The 26,218-nt window shown below is 49.5% G+C and overlaps 1 protein-coding gene across 11 annotated transcripts in view; it reads left to right on the top strand.

Moving 5' to 3' along the window:
- The window catches only part of ZNF236 (zinc finger protein 236), a 108,160-nt gene that overhangs the window by 16,952 nt on the left and 64,990 nt on the right, over positions 1-26,218 (top strand). For 9 of the 11 annotated variants that reach the window (XR_006707516.1, XM_045457766.1, XM_045457767.1 and 6 more), the window contains 7 exons: positions 258-422; positions 9,494-9,672; positions 11,669-11,793; positions 12,086-12,258; positions 14,336-14,479; positions 16,989-17,192; positions 18,159-18,387. Coding sequence is in view for 10 of the 11 variants with exons in the window: in XM_045457766.1 (XP_045313722.1) it covers positions 258-422; positions 9,494-9,672; positions 11,669-11,793; positions 12,086-12,258; positions 14,336-14,479; positions 16,989-17,192; positions 18,159-18,387 (1,219 nt within the window). In the remaining variant the exon portion in view is untranslated. Of the gene's footprint in view, positions 1-257; positions 423-688; positions 830-6,750; positions 6,895-9,493; positions 9,673-11,668; positions 11,794-12,085; positions 12,259-14,335; positions 14,480-16,988; positions 17,193-18,158; positions 18,388-26,218 lie in introns of those variants that run through there. The other 2 variants (XM_045457773.1, XM_045457774.1) reach the window with 2 other exon arrangements.

The raw sequence follows: 26,218 nt of genomic DNA on the forward strand, positions 1-26,218 counted from the left end.
ATATCCTGATGCATTTATATGCAGCATTTCTTATTCAAGATATTTTCTACATACACGTGTTGTCATCCTTATAATCTTCTGAGGAATTTTGCCAGGAGCTTTGCTGTGTCCATTTTGGATTTATTGACTTCAGGTCCAGAAGAGACTTCAGAAATTCCTTAGGAAGGTTGTAGATCGTGGTACTTGTTGATATTTGAATGACATTTATTATGGAAAGATTGTGTTTCAGTGGCTTCTTGACTTTTCTCTCCAAATAGCCACATCGATGTGACCAGTGCCCCCAAACATTTAATGTTGAATTCAACCTGACACTTCATAAATGCACCCACAATGGGGAAGACCCTACCTGTCCTGTGTGTAACAAGAAGTTCTCCAGAGTGGCTAGTCTCAAAGCGCATATTATGCTGCATGAAAAGGAAGAGGTAATTATTTTGGCCTATACTTTGTTCATGGATTTTTAAAATGCATCTAATCTTTAGGGGGATTTTAGGTGGAAGCTAGTGTAAAAAAGCCTTGCGTATAGATTTCAAGGAGATAATTATCACTAAATGTGCCTTGGCTGAATCTCTAGTTGACTGACAAAACGTTTTCTTTTTCGGCTATGTCAGTACCTTAGGGCAGAGACCCTTCAATGTTTGGTATATTTCCCCTACCCAGCACCCCCCCCTTTTTTTTTTTTTTTTATCAGAAATGAACTTTTGTAGGATTCTGCAGTGGCCAGAAGTAAATATTCTGTCTCTAAAGATGGTAGTGTCTCCTTGCTTTTGGCGTCTGAACCCCCTGAGGTGTGGGAATTTGGGGAAGAGAAGTTCATGATGACCCAAAGCAGGTTAAACACCACAGTCAGGGACTCTGTGAGGACCACAAGTGTGGTATTGGGAGCACTTGAGGGCCGACGGGGCTGCAGTGCTGATGAGGGAAACCCAGGCTCTCTGTCGCTGGTGAGGGGAGCGGGGGCACTTGTGTCTGCAGTGTGTAAATGGCTGCTACTTTGAAAATATTAACCCCCCCCCCCCATATCTCTGCTTATTGTGTAAAATTAGGAACATGCAAAAAAGTAAAAAGGGGAAAATAAAAGTTTTAATTCTACTCTCCAAGGATGGTTACAGATAACTGTTTGGTATATTTTCCTCCTGAGACAGAAAAACAAATACATGATTGAAGTCGCATGCGGAAAATTTGCATCCTAAAAATTGAGTTCATACTTTCTACATAGGTTTGTCTCTTCTTTTTATATGTCTTTGCTTTTTAATACAAAATAATGTGTTTTTATCTTTTTGAAACTTACTGTATAGGTAATATGTATTTACTTTGGAAAAAAGCTGAAAACTAAAGATTAAGAAGAGTAACGTTATTAAAAGAACCAGTAATCACAACATTTAGAGAGAATGCATGTATAATCTTTCAGACTTTTTTTTTTGCTATATGTGCTTTCCATAATAGTTTATATATATATATAAGAATAGTTTAAAATTGTTTTTTAATGTTTATTCATTTTTTGAGAGACAGAGAGAGATAGATCATGAGCGGGGTAGGGCAGAGAGAGAGAGGGAGACACAGAATCCGAAGCAGGCTCCAGGCTCCGAGCTGTCAGCACAGAGCCCGACGTGGGCTCACAAACCATGAGATCATGACCTGAGCTGAAGTCGGGCTCATAACTGACTGAACCACCCGGATGCCCCTATACTTTTTTAATATTATAAATAATACGTCTTTCTATGCATCTTTAATTATTTCATTAGGATAGATGCCTACAGTTGGATTTGCTGAATTGATAATACTTTTTCAGGTCTTTATAGAATGCCACGTTATGTTGTGGGAAGCCCGAGCTGCTTTATACGTTCTCCCGCTCGGTGTAGGCGTGCCTTGTCTCGCTCGTTGTTTCTGGTTTTGTTTTTGTGTTTGTTTGTTTGTTTGTTTGTTTTTTTATATCAACGTTTATTTATTTTTGGGACAGAGAGAGACAGAGCATGAACGGGGGAGGGGCAGAGAGAGAGGGAGACACAGAATCGGAAACAGGCTCCAGGCTCTGAGCCATCAGCCCAGAGCCCGACGCGGGGCTCGAACTGACGGACCGCGAGATCGTGACCTGGCTGAAGTCGGACGCTTAACCGACTGCGCCACCCAGGCGCCCCTGTTTTTGTGTTTTTTGAAAAGCAGAAAACGTGTGTGTTGAACTGTGTATTAAAATACTCTGGACTAATTTCGACACGCACGTGGTAAGAAATCCGAGTGGGGAGGGTGAGAGCAAGGTGTCGAGGCGTCCTGGAAGCGGTGTCTGTCTGCTTGCCTGGCATTCCGGGCGTGTGCAGGTCTCTGCAGCCCGGTCGGTGCGCGCCGTCCGTCCTGCTCCTGTTGTCTTCAGCTGTGCAGCCTCGGTGTCATTCCGCCTGTGTTCATCTGGGCCGTCTCATTCTCTTCAACCACCACACGGTGTCACCTGCAGACGCACGTGCGGAAGTCGGCAGGCCACCGTCCCTCTTCTAGGTGGCCTTCAGCTTTTCGTAGATACAAGGCTGCAGTGAGCAGCGCGTTCAGTTCCAGATCTGGTCCCTGGGACTTGCCACGAACTCCTTCCCACGTCTGAAATTACTTTGCAAGGCCCCGCTGCGTCTCGCGGTGCAGGTGCACGTGCGGCGCGGCACCCGCACCCGTTGCACCTCGCGGACGCTCACACCGATCCCTCGGTTCCGGTCCTCCTGTGGGCCTTGCGCTTGCCCCCCGGCTCGGCCCGCGTGTCCGTCCTCTGCAGTCGGCACGCCCCTCCCCTCCCTCTGCCCTGCATTGTCCCTGGAATAGTTCCACAGCCACCTGCTGCGACCGCTGTCCGCGAGCCCAGGACGCCTCGTCCGTCTGGGGAAGTCAGCGCCGGGCTCTGGCGTCCAGTCCACTTCTGTTTCACGTCCGCCCCTTTCCATCTGATTAAGCACCCGCCCCGGCTTTGGGTTCAGTGAGTGTGACCACACAGCCCACAGCAGAGTAGGGATTGAGGGGCGAGGGGGCGTTCGGTTTCGAATATCTCAAGGTAGCCTACTAGTAGAAGTCGCGATGACACAGAGAGTGGCATCAGAACTGCCGTCTCCCTCTGCCCAGTCCTCTCGCGGCTTCGTGGGGGTCACCACCTCCTCGTCCTCCACCATTGTCTTTGCCGTGGTCCTCTGTGACCATAAGCAAATGTTCGTATATTTCCTGTTTTCCTTTTCTGGTTTGTTACTAATGTGAACTTTAGAATTTTGCCTACTTAGAAATCGGTTGGTATTTTTATTTTGTTTGAGTTACATTTTTAGATTGTTACGGCTGAAAATTGAATGTGTTTACAATATTGAATCTTTGTTGTCAAAACATCTCAGTAATGTTTTATTCAGTGTATTATTTACACTCTTAAGTATTTTAGGATTTTTATTAGCATCGTTTAGGGTTTTTTTCTGTATGTGTTTGTCGTTCGTCTGTAGGAAAGCGATTTTGTATGTTAGCCTTTGTACCTTGCCATTCTGCCAGTTTCTCTGTAAGGTTTTAGCTGCACAGCCTCGTCTAGAAATAGTAATTGGGTGATAAGACGTTTTGTTTTCACTAGCATATGGGGGGAGCGTCTCCGATAAAACCAGCTTCTGATCCTGTGTGTCGTCATGGTGTGTAGTCAGTGGTAGCATATCCCCTGATTTTTTATTCTGAAAAAGTTCACACTTGAGACGGGTCCAGTGAGCACCTGAGAACAGTGAGTCCTTTACCTGGATCGCCAGGCACACCTCTGTCCCCCCGGCCCCACCGCATCGTCCCACTGCTGTTGCACGTCTGAATACTTGAGTGTGTCATCTCCTGAAAGCAAAGACCATTTCCCTCATCGTCACAGAACAGTGGCCGCGCTCCAGAATTGAACACTGCTGTAGGGACTCATCCTCAGAGGCGGCACCTAGCAGAGCAAGGGATGACCCCCTGTGGGAGGGCTCACGGGGAGGGAGGGCGCGGGTTTGGGGTGGACACCCGGCGACTTCTGCCGCACTGGGCACACTTCCCAACGTGTCTCAGGAAGTTTCTTCGGAGGCCAAAACCTAAGAGTTCCTTATTTCCCTCCCCTCCCCTCCCGTCTTTTTTCTTTTCTTTTTCCTTTCCTTTCCTTTCCTTTCCTTTCCTTTCCTTTCCTTTCCTTTCCTTTCCTTTCCTTTCCTTTCCTTTCCTTTCCTTTCCTTTTTCCTTTCCCCTTTTCTTCTCTTCTCTTCTCTTCTCTTCTCTTCTCTTCTCTTCTCTTTCCTTCTCTTCTCTTTTCTTTCCTTCTCTTTCCTTGTCTGTTCTTCTTTTTTCTTTTCTTTCAAGTACTTAGATCCAAACAGCATAGTGAGTATTGGTCTTACTGAGTTATGTGAAAGATTTCCGTGCACGGATTAGGTGCTGCACAGCTTTTTGAACCCTGGGATTTCCCATTCCACACTGATTGTCACTCAGTCCCTGCTTCTAACCACAGCAGGTACCGAAAGCCAGCTTCGCAAAGGTCTGATGACAGTGGAGCTCAGTGTCTGGAGCCGCTCGTGTGTCTGGGACCGGACAGCAGTGAGCATCGCACAGCCCTTGACAATGCCCGCTGTCCCCGGTCCCGTCGTGACTTTGCCCTGGGGCACCCAGTGCCCCGTCCACAGCTTGGGCCTGTGGCTGGCTAGCCTCATTCTTCTCAGTGAGGTGGGAGCACTGCTCTGTCTTCATGAGGCCAAGAGCCAAGGCAGTTGGACACAGAGCGGGCCATAAGAGCAGAGCCTGATCAGAGACGCGAGCGGGGCGGTGGTGCAGGTGACGCGTGGCTCGTTGCTGAGAACGGGCCAGTGTGTGTTGGGTGCGAGCGAATGGCTGTGTGCAGCCTGGTTAGTGCTTCTGGAGCCTGTGTTTTGTGGGCAGAAAGCGTCTGGGCTGGGGTGTGTGTGGCTCCTCCCGCAGGATCACTCGGGGGGGGGGCGAAGCGGGCCGGGGCGCCTTCCCCGGGGCACCCGCTCTGGCCCCTCGCGGCCACCGCGGCTCCCCGATGGCCACACTCCCCGTGCTCCCCTGTAGTGCTTCTTCGGAGTGGCCTTTTGCAGTCGGCTTGGACCCTGACAGTCGCCTCTCGCTGGCAGGAGTTCTTAGTTCCTCGTACGTAACTTTCGGAGTCGTCCGTTGGTCGTATTTTCTCTTGCACACGCTTCGTCCGTATCCCTTCCCAGGTGGTTCCTCCCAGTGGAGCTCACCGTCCTTCCCTCTGATCACGGTCTACGGTTTAACTTCCCTCGTGTCAGTTGTTGTTAGGTTGCAAGACGAGGCCCCGCCTGCAGGCAGCTGGTCCCACCTGACCCTCAGCGTCTTTGCCTTTTACTGTTATGGCGATGAGAACGTCAATGTTCCGTACTTTCCGACTCTGTTAGTTTTTCTAGAAAGTCTTCTGAGAGACGTGTCTTCCTGAGATGAGGGGACTCCACGTTTCTCTTGCTGCTGCCCCTGCGATCTGGCTCCTGTCTTTGAGTATAGCAGCCGGTCTCGGATCGTGAAGGATGGCGGGAGGGGAAGGGCGGGCACCATCGGGGAAGAGAGGTCTGTGGCACGTGCAGGGACGCGTGGGTGCCCTGTGTGTGCCAAGAAGGCTTCCGGAAGCTGGAGGCAGATACTCGGTGACCTGACTTAGTAACCCCACGCCGGGCAGGAATTCGTGTCTGGGGGGCTTTCCAGGGGCACAAGAAAAAGGGCTTTGCTGTGCTTACTTGAGGTGTGAAAAACGTGTTGGCCTTACGTGAAAAGGAGGGAGCTCGTTCTTGTCTTAAATGCTTGTATCAGGCTCCATCCACGTTCTGTATCCGTCGCTCACCTGTCTGGCCCCGTGCAGCTCAGAGCTGGCAGGGCCACGCTGCCCCCTAGGCTGTCCAGGACCCCCTCCGCCCTCCTCTTTCTTTGAGGTAACCCTGTCGCGTGGTTCGATGAGGAGGACGAAGAGGGCTTCTCCCGAGAGGCACGGTCCTCACGCAGGCTGGTGGCGGGTGAGCAGGATTGGGAGGTGGAGTATTTGGTCGGGTAGGAAATCTGTTACTGTGGAAGGAAAGTCTAGGTATTGGGCCGCAGTTCTCCGTCTTTCCCACATATGTGAAAGTAATACGGTTTTGGCTGCCTTTCTCGGTGCAGTATGTTCGTATTTCTGGGTGATTGTAGAAGAATATGGTGTATGAATGTGACTCCAGGCAGAAGTCCTGTAGTCAGTCACCTGCAGAAATAGGCCGTAAGAATCCAGCTAACACGGAGAAGCCCTTCGTCCCAGGCTCCCTCTCGGCTGAGATGCCTCAGCCTGGACGAGGCGGAACCGGCGGGTGGAGAGGGCCCGGGGAGGTGGGAGGAGGGCAGGCAGCTGGAGGGCAGGCCTCGGCTTCTTTCTTTCCTCCCCTCCCCCTGGGTGGGTTGCTGGAGGAGCCTGATGCCCCTGCCAACACCGTAGATGAAAGCTGCTTCCCCGTAGCCAAAACTGGCAAGAGTGGCCACCGTGGGAAGTCTTTCTGACGATGGATGCCCACTCTGCTCCGGCCAAATACCAACTGAAAACCCGCTCGGCAAGGCTGCCAGTGGTCTTTCGCCACGCCTCGTCCCTGTGCTCAGGAAGAGATGGCCCTCTGATCCCGTGACCGCCTGGGAATATGTAGGAGCTGATGCCGCAGCCCTCCCCTGGTAGGAGGCGGCACCCAGGTCCCCCCACCTGATGGTGCCCGTGGAGCCGGGCTGGGACCTGACCTCCCATACTCTGTCTGGCAGGTGCAGGCAGTGGTCTGACTCTCTGCCCAGATAGTGTCCTTTGAGCCTCACCGCACCTGGCCGCAGCGACATTGAACCAGTTGGCGCAGGAAGGACTAGTTTGCCCTGGGCTTTCCACCTGTGGGGTCAGCGGGGCCCTGCGAGGTGAGCCTCTACCCCTGACCTGGTCCTGTGCTGCATCTAAGCAGAGTGACTGCCTGCTGAAAGATAAGCGGAGATCTAGAGTCTACAGCATAATACCCAAAGTGTCCAGGATACAGTTGAAAGTCATTGAGCAGACCAAGAGCCTCGATAGTTCCAACTCTAACGAGGAAAGACAGCAAATACCAACACTGAAATGACCTGGCTGTTGGAATTATTTGGAAGGAATTTTAAAGCAGCCATCCTAAAATTGCTTTACGAATGGTTTTGAAATAAATGAAAAAAATAGAAGAGCCAAAGGGAAATGATCGAGCGGAAAATGCAGTGATTGAAATAGAGAACGCAGTTGAAGGGCTCAGCTGTGGAATAGAAATCCCAGAGGCACCTGAGAAGGCCAGGGGCAGAGAGCAGCCTTAGATGCTGGAGCCTGGAGGGTGTGAGCGCGCGACTGAGAGATGGGGCGGTAAGCAAAGATCATTCGGTGGCCCCAGGGCTGGGGAGACGGAAGGACAGGTGTTACAGGGGGAGTGGTCTCAAGGCAGTTAGTATTATCATATTTTATACCCTGACTTGTAAAAATTCCGTCTTCAGCAAGGTGGAGGCTGATTAGAATGCCATGCATTTCCCTTGACGATTTCTGCTTGCCACTTGTCAGTGAGGGAAGCTACGCAGAGGGTCTGTTCTAGGGGAGGAAGCAGTCGTCACTTCTAGCCTCAAAGATTGCCGTTAGCTCTGACTATGGAGAATGCGGCACAGTGAGAAGACCCTTAGCTGTCCTCCGTGGCTCAAGGACAGGCTCCTTGTCAGGCTTCTGCAAGTGTCGCCAGCTGGTGGGAGGGCGGAAGGCGTGTCCTGGCTCCTTGGGCTTTCCCGGCATGAAGCAGAGACCATGATGACGCTCTCCATCACGTGGCCTCTTGCTTTGGCCCGGGGGGTGGTTCTTGCCCTTGCTTTTACCAAATGAGCAAACTGCATAACCAGAGTTTTCACTCAGAGAACTGACAGACGTTGAGCTCTCCTAAAATATACTACTCTGATCATTTGGTAAAAAGGTAAGTCAAAAGAGGATGGGTCTGAGCCAGAGCAATAAAAGAATAAGGTGAGGACGGGGCAGGGTGCTGGGGTCAAGTTTTATTTCACAGTGACAAGATGGGAGGCCCGGGGGAGTCCTTAGTGAACGTGAATATTTTGCCATACAAATTGAGGAGCGTTTTCTAAGAGATGCAGCAAATTAGGTGTATTTTTTCTTTTTGACAGTTTCTGGGAGTTTTCTTATTATCGACAAGATGCTAACGATTCGGTAGTTCATTATTTCCTTAAATTATTATAAAAGAATACTAACTTAAAGTTCTTTGAGTTGAAATCATTATGGGGTTGCCCAATATATTCCATTCATTCCTGTCTTTTCCTGCTAAGGATGCTCTCAGTGTCAGTGAACCAGCTCATTTTAATAGGGTTTACGCACATCCACAGGGCCATTGTGTATAGTAAATGGAAGAAAGTCTGTTGAAGGAAATGGTTATATGTTTTGTTATTTGGAGGCAATAGTTTATGCTCATCGACGGGTTACACTCACTTTTTCCCCCTTGCTGGGACAGTTTATTTTGCGGATCATTTAAAAAATTATATTAGGAACTCTGAACGGGTAAGCTAATCAAACCTCGTGCTCAGTCAGTAGCCCCTCCTGATATGTGTCATGCTGAGTTCTTCCTCTGTGCCGCGCTCTATGCGGTGTCTTTAGAGTACTGGTGAGGGCGGGTGTTACTGACATCCGTGTTTCACACACACAGTGGTTAACACCCAAATGCACGTGGCTCGTAACTGGCAGGCTTCATGTGAACCAACCCAACTCCAGAACATCTGGACCATTGTTACCTAATTGACATATGACTGATTTAAAATGTATAGTAAGTAGTCCTACTACAAAAGAAAAAAAAAAAAAAGAAATTTTATTTTGGTTTATTTTGTATTGAAAATATATCCAAAATATTATTCACATATTAAACGTTACTGACCTGTCTTATGTTCTTTGCTTTTTGCAGTAAGTCTTTGAAATCCCGTGTGTATTTTATATGTCCTCACGGCACTGTTCAGACCATACCTGTTTCACGTACGGAGCAAGCCAGGTCTGGACAGAGCCCCAGACTTTTCTGTGATAGACTCCCTGTAAACAAATTGCAACAATGAGAAATGTTTCCATTTAAAAATTTGCCAGCTGTTTTGTTTTAAGGTAGTCTATTAAACTATAATCTTAAATTGTGTCCTGACCCTTCTGTGGAGGTGAAGTCGTTCTGCCTCTCTAATGTGTCCACAGCACAGAAGGACAAGATGCCAGTCACAACAGCCAATTGGAAGCCGTTCACTTTGCCCCAAAATGGCAGTGTTCTCTCATCCCTTTCCCTATGTTTCTATCTTTTACTCCCAATAAAGATTATTTTTATATACTCACATTTGGACATAATGATGTATTTCTTGAGGCGAAATCGCGCTTGTTCCAGAGGAAAGTGTAATCTGTGTATTGACTGTTCCCAACACCAGTTCTTGTAAGAAGTGATGGTTTTGAAACGCTTGCTCTGCTCACGAATGGTCTTTGCTGTTGCAGAACCTCATCTGTTCAGAGTGTGGGGATGAGTTCACCCTGCAGAGCCAGCTGGCCATCCACATGGAGGAGCACCGCCAGGAGCTGGCCGGGAGCCGCGTGCACACCTGTAAGGCCTGTAGGAAGGAGTTCGAGACGTCATCACAGCTGAAGGAGCACATGAAGACTCATTATAAAATTAGGTATGAGCCGGGGCGCCTGCGGGGGTCGGTCGGTTGAGCGTCTGACTTCGGCTGACATGATCTCACAGTTCGTGGGTTCAAGCCCCACGTCGGGCTGTGTGCTGACAGCTCGGGGCCTGGAGCCTGCTTCGGATTAGAGCAAAAATTTTAAATAGGCAGCAGGCTGTATGGGTAGAGATTTTTCGCTAGTATAGAGTATTAAAAGTTGTAGAACAAATCCTGGCAATACGTTTTTACAGGTAAGTAACAGGGTTCAGATGGGCACCCTTTTTCATGAATCGCTTTATTTATACCGTCTGTTTAGAACATTTATGTTCTGAACACTGCGCTTAGCGTGTGTATAAAAACACATAAATAAAGCTTAATCATTACGAGCACCCCTGTAAGACCGGGTTGCCTTGCGGATGAGAAACCCGAGACTCCAGGACCAGGTTACTTTCCCACAGTTGTACAGCGCCGAAGTTTCCAGTGTCAAGGAATCAAACCCTCATCATCTGCTTTCAGAGCTCATAATGCTGGCAGCATGAGTGTGCTTAAATACCTGTGTGCATTTGCTTCCAGTAAAACTTAACACCTCTTTCAAAGTTTCCTGTTCGATTTATTCCTGATTGTGTATTCTTGTTGCAATTTCACTTTCTTGATGCAATGAAGACGGGCTCTTCCCGGCCTGTGCTCCCGGGGCCTGGTGTCAATGCTTACGTGTCACACTCGCGGAGCCGAGTTCTCCGCCACACCCTGAGAGCCAGCGTCCGTTTTCTTGTTACCTACCCTTGTCACTTTGGCTCGCCACCGTTCCAGCCCCAAAGCTTAGGCAATATGCAGACTCTTAAATAACAACTACAGCCACGACCAGAGTGTCCGCAGCGGTAAATAAAGTGTGTGCACCGCGGACTCGGCAGGGCTCGTGTATCCTCTCGGGCGCTGTGGTTTGGATGTGGGGCCTGCACCCCATGTGGGGTCAGAGCTCTCTTCCCCTTCCCGCTCCCTCCATCTTGCCCGTTGTTGATGATGCAGAGCCCAGCGAGGACGTCACCGTTTGAGCCGTGCTGCGTGTGCCCCATCACACTAGATTTTTATTCTGATGAGGTTTTAGCGCAGGCGGTTTTGATGTGTCTGCGAGGGTTTTAGAGAGATGATTAAGGGTGACTGGGTGGTGGGCTTGCACTCGGCCACGCTGGCTTCTGAGTCTGCTGGGGCCGAGGGACACACCGGACAGACAGACAGCCTCGTCCTCACACTCCGTGAGGACTGCTCGTCTACTCCTCGGGAGGCAGGGAGGCAGGCAGCGAGCGAGTGAGCGGAGAAGGGCGGTGGGTTGGGAGCCGCTGTGAGGAGGGGTCCTTGCAATGAGGAGGGCCCTTTGGGTCCAGGGCAGGGACCTGCAGCCAAGGGGAGAGCAGTTACCACAACTCAGCAGCGGTGAGTTTTCTGCGTTTGAGAGCAGAAGGGAGCCTGGTGTCTGGGAGCCCACTGTGGAGGAGAGTTTGTGGCGCTGAGGCCATCCTGGGCTGAGGATTTTATCCCCAGGGTAGTGGGAAGCCCTTCCAGGTAGGCATGCCTGTCCCAGATCATGAGCGAACCACCCTGGCGCCCCGTCTCGATGGTACTGACAGCGGGAGACCGGGGGATGGAGGGACACTTGGCAGCGTAGAGCTGTTTACCTTTGACCGTCACGGTAAAGCTTTGTCCACAAGGGACGTTCTGACCTCCGCACCCCCCGCCCCCAAGAAAACAAGACAAAAGGAAGTTTATCGTTTCATTATGTAGCAAAAAATGAATTTTATGGTAATGAACACACAAAACAACTGCATGTATGTGTGCACCTGTGTGTGTGTGTGTGTGTGTGTGTGTGCGTGCATACACACACTCCTCTGTGATTTCTCACTGCTGTGTGTTCTGACCACCAGTCAGCCACACTTTCCGGTAGCATTTGAGTTTTGAAATTGTAACACAAAGGAGATGACTTCATGAGTGTTTCCCCCCTGTGTTACACTAGGGTGTCAAGTACAAGGTCTTACAATCGGAACATCGACAGGAGTGGATTCACGTACTCGTGCCCACACTGTGGAAAGACGTTTCAAAAGCCAAGTCAGTTAACTCGGCATATTAGGATACACACAGGTATGAAGTACGTTCACTTTTGGGTGATTTATGAGGTGGTTTAGAGGAAAGAACGAGTGCTCTAGAGCTAGCTAGACCTGGAGGATAATCTTGGTTTTTCATCCTTTGTCGTGTGCCCGTGGTCTTCATGTTGACTAGGTCGTTAGATATATGAGTCTACAGTTATGGGGCGGCGTTCTGTCTGGACACATAGGTTTTGGGTCTTGAGTTTGGCGGAACGTATTTCTCTCTTAGCTCATCCGGGGCTCCCACACTATGGAATTATATTTTGATCATTTTTCTCCCTCCCTAGGTGAAAGGCCGTTTAAATGCAGTGAATGCGGGAAGGCTTTCAACCAGAAGGGGGCGTTGCAGACGCACATGATCAAGCACACAGGTGAAAAACCCCACGCCTGTGCCTTCTGTCCTGCCGCCTTTTCTCAGAAAGGGAATCTGCAGTCACACGTGCAGAGAGTTCACTCGGAGGTAAACGTCGCACGTGGGTGGGTGTGGTTTTCACGGGGCTGTGCTGCGCGGCTCTTGAGCCAATGGGTGAGCCTGAGACATTCTTTTCTAGATTTAGGGTTGGTGCAGAGCAGACTTTGTTTTAAACAAGAAACAGATACCTGTAGATGGAAACCTTTTAGGCCGATATGGAAGAAACATAAAATATTATCCCTTTGTGGCCTTGCACTGTCATAGCTCTGATGAATAAATGTTTGAATATCATCATACCTTTGCTAGTTGTGATTGTTAACCTGTGTCATCCCTTTAGCAAACTTGAAACGTGGACACTCTGAAGTGTAAGAAATTGAAAGATAAGAAACAAATTGAGGAAAAAAGTATTTTTCCTATTATTATTATTATTGCTAAACTTACATGTGGCCTCATTCGCATTTTTTGTCAGACAGACCTCTGGTCTGTTAATTTCCCTCCGTGTTAACTCTTTCAGTGAAACTGATGTTGACAATTTTTTATTGTCTTGTAGATCTTACCGACTTGCAAAGCTTCTGGAAGTATATCTCTTAAGCAGGTTAACATTTGTTCTTACTGACTATCGTGATTTGGTGTTTTTATAGTCTAATTGTAGACTATAAATAAATGTTTAAGTGACACAAATACTTTTATCCAGGATCTGTTTATTTTGTGTAACTTTTGCAGAATTAAAACTCATGTATTTTTTTAATTTTTTGTTTTTTTTAAATGTTTATTTTTGAGAGAGACAGAGATAGAACTTGAATGGGGGAGGGGCAGAGAGAGAAGGAGACACAGAATCTGAAGCAGGCTCCAGGCTCCGGGCTGTCAGCACAGAGCCTGATGTAGGGCTCGAACTCACGGACCGTGAGATCATGACCTGAGCCGAAGTTGGACACCCAACGGACTGAGCCACCCAGGCGCCTCAGAATGAAAACTCATATTAAAATCAAATGTGTCTCTTTTTATTTTCCTTGGAATGAAGTCTTAAGTATCACTAAAATAAAAAAACCCTACACCCTTCACGTAGTTTATAAACAGATTCAGACTTCCGTATGCAGTGAGTTACTTTTAAAAACCAAAGCTTATTATCTCAGACCCAGAAACATGAGGAAGAACATGTAAATACTAGTGAGGTGGTAACAACGTGAGGTGAGGCTTCCTGTAGGTCGCAGAAGAATAAATGTGGCCTGCATGCGGCATTCTCCCAGAGCTGCTTCTGCCCAGATGAGGTTTCGGGATGACCGTTCACTTGTGTAGTGCCCAGAGAGACCTTGCTGGGACCCCGAGCCGCCCTGTGAGGTGCTCACCAGAGGTCCTGAGTTTGGAAAAGCCCTCCACATCACTCCTTATCTCTGGTGCCCACTTCTGGCTACATCACAGTGGTAGAAAGTAGTTGCTGATGTGGAATATTGGAATTGGTGATGAAAAATGTACACACTGGGTGACCATCTGTCCTCACGTGTGTGTATGAGCTCCCTACAGGCTCAGTTAGGGTGATGTTTATATCTAACTGTGTAGCCTTTCTTTTTTTTTTTTTTTTTCTTAACGTTTATTTATTTTTGAGACAGAGACAGAGCATGAACTGGGGAGGGTCAGAGAGAGAGGGAGACACAGAATCTGAAACAGGCTCCGGGCTCTCAGCTGTCAGCACAGAGCCCGATGCGGGGCTCGGCTCACGGACCGTGAGATCACGACCTGAGCCTAAGTCGGATGCTTAACTGACTGGGCCACCCAGGGGCCCCAACTGTGTAGCCTTTCTAATTGAACATTGTGCTTAGCCATTTAAGAATTGAGAGTGTAAGTCAGATATTTTTACCAAACTATAACAACTGAACACTTCTTACTTCTAAACGTGTCCTGATTTATAGAAAAGACTGAAATTTCAATTAATCTCAGATTGGCATTATTGATTAAAGAATTGGGTCATTGATTTTAGAGCTGTCTAATTTGAATGAGGAGGTAATGTTAAATGGTTAGGCTGTTTCTGTCATTTTCAATAGAACGGTAAATTAGATTGGCTATAATTTAAACATTTTTATCTAATTGTTAATTGTAAAAAGCATTTTTTCCTTTTTTGTTCCTTAAGGTCAAGAATGGTCCTACCTATAATTGTACAGAATGTAGTTGTGTATTTAAAAGTTTGGGTAGCTTGAACACTCATATCAGCAAGATGCATATGGGTGGACCACAGAATCCAGCAAGTTCCGCAGAGACGGCGCATGTGTTAACGGTGAGTTTAGTAAGCTGGTTGAGAAGAGGATAATCTCTTACCGAAATCTGTCATCCTAATTTTGACCTTTAAGATTGAATATTACTTAAGAGTATCATTTAGTGCCGGGGCACCCGGGGAGCTCAGTCGGTTGAGCACCTGACTTCAGCTCAGGTCCTGATTGCGTGGTTTGTGAGTTCGAGCCCTGCATTGGGCTCAGTGCTCACAGTTCAGACCCGGAGCCTGCTTCAGATTCTGTGTCTCCCTCTCTCTCTGCCCCTCCCCCACTTGTAACAGACATAAAAAAACATTATTTAATGCCATAAAGTGCTATGAAAGTTTCTAGTGGGTAAGGGCTGCTTTCTTATTTTTTTAGTTAGTGAAAGAAAATCAATCTTTTTAGACTTCAGAATGATACCAGATGACCCTGACTTATGGACTGTCATTTGAACCAGTGAAAAAAGGACAAAATGTAATCATTAATTTCTGACTTTGTAATTCCTACAGTGCTACTGACAATTATTACTGAATGATCTCTATCCCTATGTTATTATAATTTAAGAATCAGTTATCCTTTCCAAATAAGATTTCTCCATGTCTGACGTGACAGTGATAATTTTTTCCTGAGACTGTGGACTTTTGGGAAACTAAGTTGTATCTTCCAGTACACGTATGGAAAGTTGTCTGACACACAAACTTTTGGGAGGAATCTCCAGCTTGGCCTTGGTCTGTTGCCTCTATAATGGCAGGATCTAAGCGTAGGCTTGTTTCCACCGCCGCAGACCCGCTGCGTCCAGGAATCTTGGAAGCGTTAGTGTGTGTTCGTCAGCACCTGCCTCCTGCCAGTGTAGACACTAGGCAGTGGTTAGTTCCTGGACGTGAGGGCCTCGTGTGCGCTTTGTGTTTTCTTCTCTTTTCTGCAGTATCTGCGGCATGGGATGGTTCCTCACCTTACCCCTGATCAGGGGGATTGTTGTCCATAAGTTCTGAAACTAGAGAACAATTAGAGACTAACGATTAAGTCTTCAAATGTCTATTTTGGGCTGTTTTTTAAATTAAAAAAAATTTTTTTTTTTAAATGTCTATTCATTTTTGAGAGAGAGACAGAGAGCACGAGCAGGGGAGGGGCAGAGAGAGGGGGAGACACGGAGTCCGAAGCAGGCTCCAGGCTCTGAGCTGCCAGCACAGAGCCTGACGCGGGGCTCGAACTCACGTACCGAGAGATCACGACCTGAGCTGAAGTTCTATGCTTAACCGACTGAGCCACCCAGGCGCTCCAGCTGCTAAGATTTTTAAATTCTGAGACTGCTCCTTTGCCATCTGATTGCTTCTTTCTTTTCTGGTTTGGTGAGGTTTCCTGGGAAACCTAGTTAGCATTTTCCTTTAAAAGTTCTCTTCTGCTCCTTGAGTGGTCTGCCCAGGGCCACTGCCCACCCTGCCCTCGTCGAGTTAGCCTGTGGCTCCCGGTGGCCGGTGGTGCTGTCGTCTTGCGCAGTGAGGCGGCATTGAGCCCATGCAGGATGGAGCTGTGTGGCCTCCAGAGCCACTTTACATGCAGTTGACCGAGGAACCAGCTCTTAAACTTGGGGTGCCTGGGGCAGAACGCAGACTTTGTTTAGTTGGGGGACTAAGTGCCAAGAAGGTGCCCTGATCCTCCCAAGGTGCCCCCGTTGTTGCCTCTTCTAGAGACAATCCCCCATTTCTGTTGCCTCAGGGTAAGTGCCTGTCACTTGTTCCTGTGGAGGAAGACAAGGGACTCACTGTCAGCCCTAAGTAGTTTTCCATCATCTTTTTTTTTCTAATTAATAGACTTGATTTCTTAGAGCAATTTTAGGTTTGCAGGAGAATTCAGCAGAAGGTGGAGAAGTCCCTTGTACCCCACCAGCCCCATGCGTAGCCGCCCCGTTGCTGCCCCCTTGTGTTTCCGTGCCGCGTCTGTCACAGCGGATGAGGGAGCGCTGCTGTGCTAGCAGTGACTTGGGTCCACGCTCTGTGTCGTGTGCCCTGTCAATTCTGGCAGACGTGTGGCGTCCTGTGTCCACCTTGATGGCACCGCACACACGAGTGTCTCTGACTTCCACCCTCTTCTTGGTGTGGCATTTCAGATTCCTGAGTTTCTGGGTGATCAGGTCAGTCCCTGCTTGGATATTCTTGTCTGTAGCTTCACTGCGCATTTATTCCTCTAGCGCACGTGTTTTCCCAAAATGTCTTGAACTGTTTTGGCCACAGTGGTTTCTCTCTTATTTTATTTCGTAACCCTATGCTCAAACCCCCACCTTGAACTGATTGTCTCTCCTGCCACTTAGAACAATTTAAAAAGTGAGGTGAACAATTCACCGAACACATTCCTTTAACAGCCAATATTGTGGCTCACGTAAAAATCAGTGAGACATTTTATTTAACATTTGTCTTTGGGATATTGTTAGATTTTAATGGTCGTAAGGAAGAGGTGCTGTTCTTTTTTCTTGTAAATTGCAGTACAAGTTAATGTGCTGCTTATATTTTCAACGACGATGCTGCTGCGTTTCAGGCCACACTGTTTCAGACGTTACCTCTCCAGCAGACGGAAGTCCACGTCACGTCCGCGTCGAGTCAGCAGAATTCCCAGGCGGTGACCGATGTCATCCAGCAGCTCCTGGAGCTGTCCGAGCCGGGGCCGGCTGAGTCCAACCAGCCCCCTCAGCCCGGCCAGCAGCTCAGCATCACAGTGGGCATCAACCAGGACATTTTACAGGTGAGACGCACCTGCCTGTTCCTGTCCGTGCTCGTCTGTGCCTGGGCTTCGTGACCAAAAAATAAATAGGCAGGGGCTTGTCAGAGGGAGGAATCATCAATAAAGATGCGTCCTAATTGAAAACATTCTGTCGCAACAAAATCTGCTTATTGAGTTGCTTATGGACAGTGCGGAATCCTAGATGGCTAATGCATAAATTTAGAAATAGTTTAAAACTTTAATTTTCTCCATGAGCGATTTACTTGAGATGAATAGGCTTTTCAGAACCTTCCTGTATTTATCCCCATTGACGGAGGCCTAAGACATACCTCGTTCTTTGTTGAGGCTCTCGTGTTAACTGTTTCGAGAGAGTCAGTCCCGTGTCTCCTCGGCCGTGTGGATGGTCCACGCTCCGGTGGGAGAGCAGCAGAACGAATTGGGGCAAAGTGCTCTTTTCTGATTCTTTCACCCCAGGCCAGCTGTATCCTCAGACCCTTCCTTTGCCAACAGAGGCAGCCTGCCTTCTCCACCCTATTTAGTTACTTGCTGTAACAACTAACCTGGCTCCTCTCTGTACCTTTTGGGACGAGTTGGTATAAAGAATCTCAGGGTGCATGACAGCCGATGTAAACTTTTGGGTAGACTCGCTGTAACTGAAAACAGCGAGTCCTAGACCCGTTTGGAGATAACCAACGTGGTCTGAGGTAAAATTCCTAAAAGTCTAATAAGGAATTAACTTCAGTTCCAGGAATTAACTTCATTTTGTGTTCTGGGTGGAGGGGAGATGTCAGTTATCAGAACGGACATTTCAGCTTCCTAGAGTTGGGAGTCGAGTTTACAAGTGGCGATCGGTGGTGTATAGAGTTTTATGTCTCGTGGGGCGGAATTAGAATTCTGTGGGTGAGCCTTATTGCATCTCTGTGATTGATTTTGGCAGGCGGGTTCGGGCCTCACCCCTCCTAACCTGTTAGTTCTGTTCTGTCTCAGCAAGCCTTAGAAAACAGTGGGCTGTCTTCAATTCCAGCTGCAGCGCACGCTCACGACCCCAGCCACGCCAGGACGCCCTCCGCGCAGGGGCCCACCGCGGACACGCCTCACGCCTCAAGTGAGCCGCCCCCCTCCGCCGATGCAGAGCCAGAAAAAGAACAAGAAAGCCCAGAGAAGTTGGATAAAAAAGAAAAAAAAATTCTAAAGAAGAAATCGCCATTTCTCCCTGGTAATTTTCATATGCGTTAAGGCCGAGACGTTTAGGCTGGCATTGTGCTTATCTTTTAAGAAACGTGCCTCCTTTTTTTTTTTTTTTCTCGGAAAGGCGATAGGTCTGATGAACGTTCTGGTAGTATCAGCCTGTTTGTTTGATATTTCAAAACCACGAGAGTTGTAAAACTTAGGCTGCTTTTCTCCCTGTGATTGGTGTCTCCTCCCGACAGCCCCTAGGGCTTTACCCCGGCGGTCTCTGCCTGTCCTCGATGCAGCAGCCTCTCGGCCACCCCTGTCCTCCCGTCCACCACAGCACCGCCATCCCGCAGGCTGGACCCTTGCCGGTTCCGTCCGCGCTCACTCCTCGCCCCGTGGGTCCGTGAGCTCTCTGTGAGCTCTCTGTGAGCTGGCCCCCGTGCCTCTGCGGCCTCCCTCCCTGGCCTTCGGGATGCTGGCTCCCCGGGCGTTTGAAACAGTCACACTCTTTTTCAAGGGCCATCCTCTGCCACGGGCCTTTCTTCAGCGGGAGTGCCTTCTTTCTCCCCTTCTCCGCCGCGTCCCTGAGAGCTCCGGCAGGCCTATGAGGCCGTCCGAGGCCGGCACGAGTGCGGCCTCCTTGTGGAGGCTCGGAACCTGCCCTTCCTCTGCTCAGTGCCCGCAGCGCTGGCCCTTACAGCCCCCGCGCAGACTGTAGCGACATTCTGCTCGTTCCTGAGCACCCGCGGGGCTCAGCGTGGCTTCATAGAGGGGCAGGCGTTCCTGCATCGTTCTTGAAGGAAATAGGTTTCTGTCTTTGGGGCAGGAGTGTTCCCACAGAAATGTTTTCTTGGGGACCGACTGTATGTCTCCCGGAGTCTGGGGAGCAGATGCTCTCTGAGGGGCAAAGCGCTCATCTGTTAGCGCTGCCTCCTGACACGCGTTTTCTCAGTGTTGACGTGTGGCCACAAATCCTTGTTTCTCAGCCCACAGACCATGGTGGTTCTAGTCCCCTCTTCCCCTTGATCTGGCCCCTCGGCCCCAAGTGAAAAACCGGAGGTTGAAATCTAAGCGATTTATCATCCGGGGATCCCCGCTGTCCAGACAGGAGGGAAGGAAAAAAAGCACATTTCCACATATTTTTATTCACTGTATGGAGCTTCAGGGTTAGAAGTTCCCCTTGCATTTCTGAGTATCTGCTTCATGTGCACCAATAAGCTGCTGGCAATCTGCAGCCCGTGAAACCTCTCCTGCGAGAGAGCACCGGCCACCGTCCGGTTACTGTGCCAGAACCTTCCAAGGTGCTGTGATGTGGCCGCAGGCAGCACACGCTTCTCCAGACTCGCTTCCCCACAACACTGAGGCGCGCTGGCCCCCCAGATGCAGGGAGGCACTCGGCCCTGGGCCCGGAGACCGCGCTCTCTCCTGCCCCGAGCGCTGGATGGGGCCCCAGAGGCCGTGAGGTCACACGCGGCGCTCCGCCTGGAGAGCTTGCATACAGTGCGTCCGTCTGTCGGGTTGTGACCCGAGTAAGTCACATACACGTGTAGCCCGCTGAGCAAGTTTATGCAGTTCTGCTGCGTTTTCGGTAAACTGATCCTCAGGACGAGTTGGAGCTGGTGCTTGTTTTCTTCGTGTGCTGAGAAAAGGTTGAGAGACGGGTTGATGTAAAAGCTCTTTCTTCTGACTGACACTTTTCAGGGAGGAGCACACGTCTAGCATAGGGACTGTCTCTGCAAACACCTGTTTGAGGGAGGGGAGGGCTGTTGTCGTCCTGAGGAGACCGCACGAGTCAAGGTTTTGTTGCTAGCTCATAATTAACCATATATTTCCAGATTGAACACACTCCATCTAAAGCTGTCACTATTTGATTTATTTAGTTTTGTGAGAGAGAATGTTTTTAGTAGAATTTGGTTATTTTAAGAGGTATTTTGCATCTTAATTTAAAATTTAATAGGCTTTTTTGTATATTTCTCGTAAAACTTGTGACATATAAATCGTTATTAAAACTTCATAGAGTTTGAAATTTGTTATAAGATATTGGCTCTCCAGAAGTCACAGTGAAAGGTGTTTTGAAAAGCTGGCAGCTTATTCCTTTCGGTATGACAGTGGTTTAACTGCTCCGTGTGGGCGTCTTTCCTACGGCCAGAGAGATTTCACCCTCCTACACCAGAGCAAGGTCTTGAAATCTTAACCTCTTCTTGATGACTTAGGACCGTGAACTTGACCCCTGCTCTGTGCTGTGATAGGCCGGCATCTGCTTGACCCGTGGCAGGACCTGGGCCCCTGATGCTGTGGGCTTCAGTTCATCTGCCCTGGAAACTACATTTATTATGGCGTGCATACTGTTTCCAGCTCCCTGTAGCAGTCTTTGTCCCGCTCTCTTATTTTGCTGCTTGAGGTCTGCTAAGTGCTTGCAGCTCTGATACCCGAGGGCTTTTATAGCCGCCTGAAAAGTAAGTGTGAATTGGGACACCTTGGCTCCGTCGGTTAAGGTTAAGCGTCCTGGCTCTTGATTTGGGCTCGGGTCCTGGGATCGAGCAGTATGTTGGGCTCTGCACTGAGTGAAGAGCCTGCTTGGGATTCTCTCTCTTTCTGCCTTCTCTCCCCAAAATAAACAAACGTTTAGAAAAAAGTAGAAATTTGTTCTTGGTAAGAACTTTTGCAACCATTATACTTTGTCTAAAATAACATGCATGAGCTAATTTGGAGTTTTATGTCTACATTAAGTAATTCAAGAGAGTGGTATTTTCTTTTTATTCTTCCTTTTCTTTCTCTTTAGATGGTCTGTGTTGTGAATAAAGAAGATTTCTGGGTTCATCGTTCAGATACATTGTTATTTTGTATTATTTTATGCTTTTCATATAATACAGTACAGAAAAACTTTAAAAAGAAAAACTTATTCATTTGGACATAGTTGAATTTAGTTTGAAAATTCCATGATTTATCTCATTTGTGTACAATTCTTTGATGGTAAGATTCAGAGTTTAGAGGATTTTCTTCAGGTTTTGGTTTGAATTATTTGCCATTTGTAATTAAATCTAAATATTATCTTAAACTTTTTTTTAATGTTTATTTATTTTTGAGATGGAGAGAGAGCATGAGTGGGGGAGGGGCAGAGAGAGGGGGAGACACAGAATCCAAAGCAGGCTCCAGGCTCCGAGCTGTCAGCACAGAGCCCGACGCGGGGCTCAAACTCACGGACCGTGAGATCGTGACCCGAGCTGAAGTCGAACGCCTAACCGACTGAGCCACCCAGGCACCCCAAATGTGAATATTATCTTTACTTAAGACCTTTATTGTTTTGAATGGTAGTCTGGTTTTGAGCTGAGTCCCCGTTATGTACTAAATATAACACACCATCAAGTATTAACAAGGACACTGAGCTACCAGACGCTTATGGTGTAGCGGAGTCTGTGCGTGGACGGTGTGCGGCAGTCGAAAGCAGTGTCTCGGTCGCGGAGGCGTATTGTTACAGATGTGCTCCGAGTTTAGAGATAGGAGAGCTCAGCGGACCACAGCGAGAAGGTGAAAGCTTTTGTGAGTTAGAAGGACGAGAACTGAGTACTGATGGAAGTAGAGTGAAGCCTTTGGAGGCCTCGGTGAGGGTCATCGTGACCAGTTCATCACACTTGTGTTTCTGTATCAAAAATTATTTTAAAAAGTTCTAGCGTTAACTTCTGTTGACACATAGCTCACGTTGTATGCAGACTGAACATTTAAATTTTTTTTTTTTAATGTTTATTTATTTTTGAGACAGAGACAGAGCATGAACGGGGGAGGGTCAGAGAGAGGGAGACACAAAATGAGAAGCAGGCTCCAGGCTCTGAGCTGTCAGCAAGCTGGAACTCATGAACTGGGAGATCAGGACCTGAGTACCTGAGCCAAAGTCAGATGCTTAACCTGCTTAACTGGCTGAGCCACCCAGGTGCCCCTTCTTTGTTATTTATATGTGTTTTGAATACCATATCCAACACTCCTTAAGGTGTCTTTTCTGCCACGGTGTTAAGTAGACAAAGTAGGGAGAGTGGTCCCTACATAATGCAGATGAGAACTGCCTCTTGCGTCCTGCCCTTTAAGGGGTTTGGTTTTAATGTTTCACGGTTGGATTTGGCTTTTTACTATAGGCTTTTCTTAGATCCTCTCAAATTTGGAAAGCTGCCTTCCGTTGTTGGTTTAGTAAGAAGGCTTTTTATTTTCTTCTCCATGTTGAATATTATCAAATGCCTTTTTTCCCCTCTGTTGTTATGATCATGTGTTTTCCTACTTTAATCTGTGAGGTGGTAAATCACAGTAATTGATTATGGGAAGGAAACCATGTCTTCTGTTTGGGCTTTGATGTGACTCTTTCCTTTCTCTTTCTCTCTCCCCCTTTCCTCCCTCTCTCATGTTTTCCCTCTATTGTGTTTTTTTATTACACATTTTTGAATTTGCTTGGCCAATATTCTTTTTCTCAATTTCACTTAAGAAAATATGCCTTTTTTTAAATAAAAAAATGGATAACCGGTACTCACTTTTATTTTTTTATTTATTTATTTATTTTTTTTAATTTTTTTTTTCAACGTTTATTTATTTTTGGGACAGAGAGAGACAGAGCATGAACGGGGGAGGGGCAGAGAGAGAGGGAGACACAGAATCGGAAACAGGCTCCAGGCTCTGAGCCGTCAGCCCAGAGCCCGACGCGGGGCTCGAACTCACGGACCGCGAGATTGTGACCTGGCTGAAGTCGGACGCTTAACCGACTGCGCCACCCAGGCGCCCCAACCGGTACTCACTTTTAAATCAGCGTATGAAACCGTTCCTTTTTATAGAATGCCCATTGGTCTTAAAACAACTTGAAGAAATGTAATTGCTCTCTAGAAGAAACTAGTTTTGATCATTGTATTCTTCTCCTACTTTGTGTGCAGACACATACAGGAAAATTTTTAAACATTTATGTCCAGCAGTTTTTAAACAGTACAGTTTTCAACAGTGGTGGTCTTTGTAAAGGCCTTAAGGAGTCAGATAAATGAAGTTTAAGGTTCTAGGTACTAGGATAGGTCTGTGACGTTTTAGCAGCATTTCTGTATGCAGTGATCTGAGTTGGCTTGTAAGCAAATTCTCTGGTTGTCTCTCACCTGTGTTGCTTGGGGAAAACTACACCCATTTTACAGAAAGTTATAGTACGGACACTGCAGTAAGCTCAAAGCAGTGTTTAAGAGTTCAGTGTGACCAGCACAGAAAATTCCTTCTTTATAAAATCCTTCCTGGGACGAAGCAGGAGGGAGACGGGCCGTAGGCTTTGCTTTCTGGGAGACACCTTTGCGTCACTTCGAAGGACTTCCGCATCAGGCTTCTGGAGCGCTTGCGAAAATTCGTGAATTATTTGCAGGGCTCCCCGAGAGGAGGGTGGGTGTTCTGGTGGACACCGTGCGCTGTGGGCTCCCTTCCGGGTGGATTGTTTCTAGGGACGCCGCGCACACCCGTGGAGCCGGCTCCGAGGTTCCCGCTGCGGGTGCTGGGGAAACACGCAGAGAGCCGCTGCCCTTGGGGTCAGAATCCGCGAGGCCGCTGGCCGGCTCCTCCACCCTCGACTCGGACCGGCCCTGAGCGGTCCGGGAGCACGTCCTCTGTGCACTTGGGTCTGGATATCGGATTGCTTCTCGGGGACGGTGTCCCCGCACCTTGCTTGCCCTGACCCAGCTCACCCAGTGACGGTTTGCGGGCGGCAACGTGAAGCAGCAGATTGGTGGTTTTCTCCTCAGAGCAGCACCTCCAGAATTGCATGAAGCAGAGGTGAGCAGAAGTAGCAAACACGAGGGTTCGTGCGGCATCACCGTGCCTGTAATCTGGTTGATAGAAGGCACCAACTCCCGGGGGGACCTGTGCCCCAGCTTCCGAGCAGGTGTCGGGAGGTAGATGGAATGGACGGCACCTCCTGTGGGCAGTGGGTCACGCGGGGACGGAAGCGGGGACTCCCCTGCTGAGCGCACCCCTCTGCGAAGGGCAGGGGAGTGCTGGCAAGCCGTGCGGTCCACATGCGCTTCGGAACAGCCGCGTGTCCCACGGTCTGTGGAGCAGAGAGCCTTGCCGGCCCCCCGGCACATCCACAGCTGGCTCAGGCCGCCGGGGAGGCCTGCCTTCCTCATCTGCGCCAGCGAAGGTTCTTCTGAGGGGACCTGGAGCCTCTCCAGGAGCGGAAGGGACAGATCCCTCCCCGAATGCTTGCCGCCTTTCCGCTGGGCGCCAGGTTCCGGCTGGCCCCGCAGCTGTCTCGTTGTCGGCACCTGCACAGGCGCTCACGGGGCAGGTCGCCCTCCTCCGCCACCCTGCCATACCCGGGAGAGCTCTGGCGCATCTCGTCTCCTGTTCAGGGTGCCCTCCCTGAGAAAGAGGTCATCGGTCCCACCGTCCCCCGTTCCTGGAAGGCCGCCGGCAGGGGAAGGATGCCGTGCTTTGGCGGTGATAGCTGCTCCCTAGACAGTTGCAGCTTCGGAGACCTCGGGGATCTCCCGGGAGAGCGAACCCCCGACGGTCCCTGCGTCCCTCCCCGGTGCAGCACCCGCTCTGGGATGCCACGTGGGCAGGGAGCACCGTGAGACGGGGGGGCGGGGGGCGGGGGCCGTCTGGTGGCAGGACAGCGCTCTTACTGCCCCTACCTCGGGGCAGTGCGGCGTCGCCAGTTCAGCGGGACTGGGGGCCTGGCCCAGGGGACAGCCGCGGGGTTGGGGAGACTCGGTCACACACAGCGCTTGTGCCGGCTGTGTCCTCTTCCCTGCAGACCTGGCTTCCTCCTCCCCCCTCACTCCCAAACACATGTGCTTTATCCCAAGTCCAGTTGTCAGCCGGCCAGCACGGTGGCCTCCGCCCCAGAGCCACGTGGGCCGTTAGAGCAGGTGCCATCGTGCTCAGGGCCCATAGCTGCCACGGCGCCCGTTTTAGCGCCTGGGGTTGCGTCCGAGCATTCCTGCTGTCTCCCTGCCTCATTGATGTGGCCCAGCCAGCTGCCAGTGACCGTCCCCTCCATTTTCCGCTCCAGGAATCCGGCCAGGAAGTCCGAGGCGTCCTCCCGCCGATTGCTGAGAAACCCGGTAGACCGCGGGACTGGACATAGAAATTGTGCGCGGACCACTTTACCAAGAGTCTGTCCCTTTGTGTACGACTCCAAGTAAGCGGTCCCGTGGCGTATGGCCCAGCAGCCTATTTAACGGCCCCCCCACCTCAGGACACTGGCCTGTCACTTCCGAGTGGGTGTCCCAACGTCGTGCAAGATTTGGCGTCCTGCCTCCGCCAGGTGTGGGCTGCACTGTTCCCACAGGGCGTCTTTTGTCAGAGGATCCTGCAGCCTCTGGTTTCCACGTCACTCCACGACCCACTGGCTGAGTCGGAGGCCGTGAGGGTCCAGTGGTGCTAACCTCTCTCGCAGTCCCGTCCGCCGCTGAGACGGCGTGAACGACAACAACGGCCGTCCAGGCTGGGGCCACGTAGGGAGACGCTGTGGAACAGAAAGTGAGGGCACGCTTGGGCTGCTTTGCTTCGTTTGAAGTCTTCTCTGTAGATTCAGCATCTGAACTTGGATCCTGAGATATGAGCGTCTCCCCGCTCGTTGTTGAACAGTAGTTAAGTCTGAGTATTTGTATTCAGCGTCATGTGCCAGTGGAAAGCAGAACGACTTTCTGTGACTGTCACTGCATGTCCTCCGGACTGCACCTTCTGTGTGCACCCGCGGCCTCTGGGCACACCTTCCGTTGCAAGAATACGCCAGGGCCTCCGTCCAGCGTCTGAAGCGGCCCTTGGAGTGGGTCCTAGAGGAGCCTGTCTGTCTGTCTCTCCTGCCGTCCTGCAGTGCTCCGACAGCAGTGGCTGTGCGCTCTGGCCCGCGGACGAATACA

This window comes from Leopardus geoffroyi, chromosome D3 (genome assembly GCF_018350155.1).
Source record: "Leopardus geoffroyi isolate Oge1 chromosome D3, O.geoffroyi_Oge1_pat1.0, whole genome shotgun sequence".
Lineage (NCBI taxonomy): Eukaryota > Metazoa > Chordata > Mammalia > Carnivora > Felidae > Leopardus > Leopardus geoffroyi.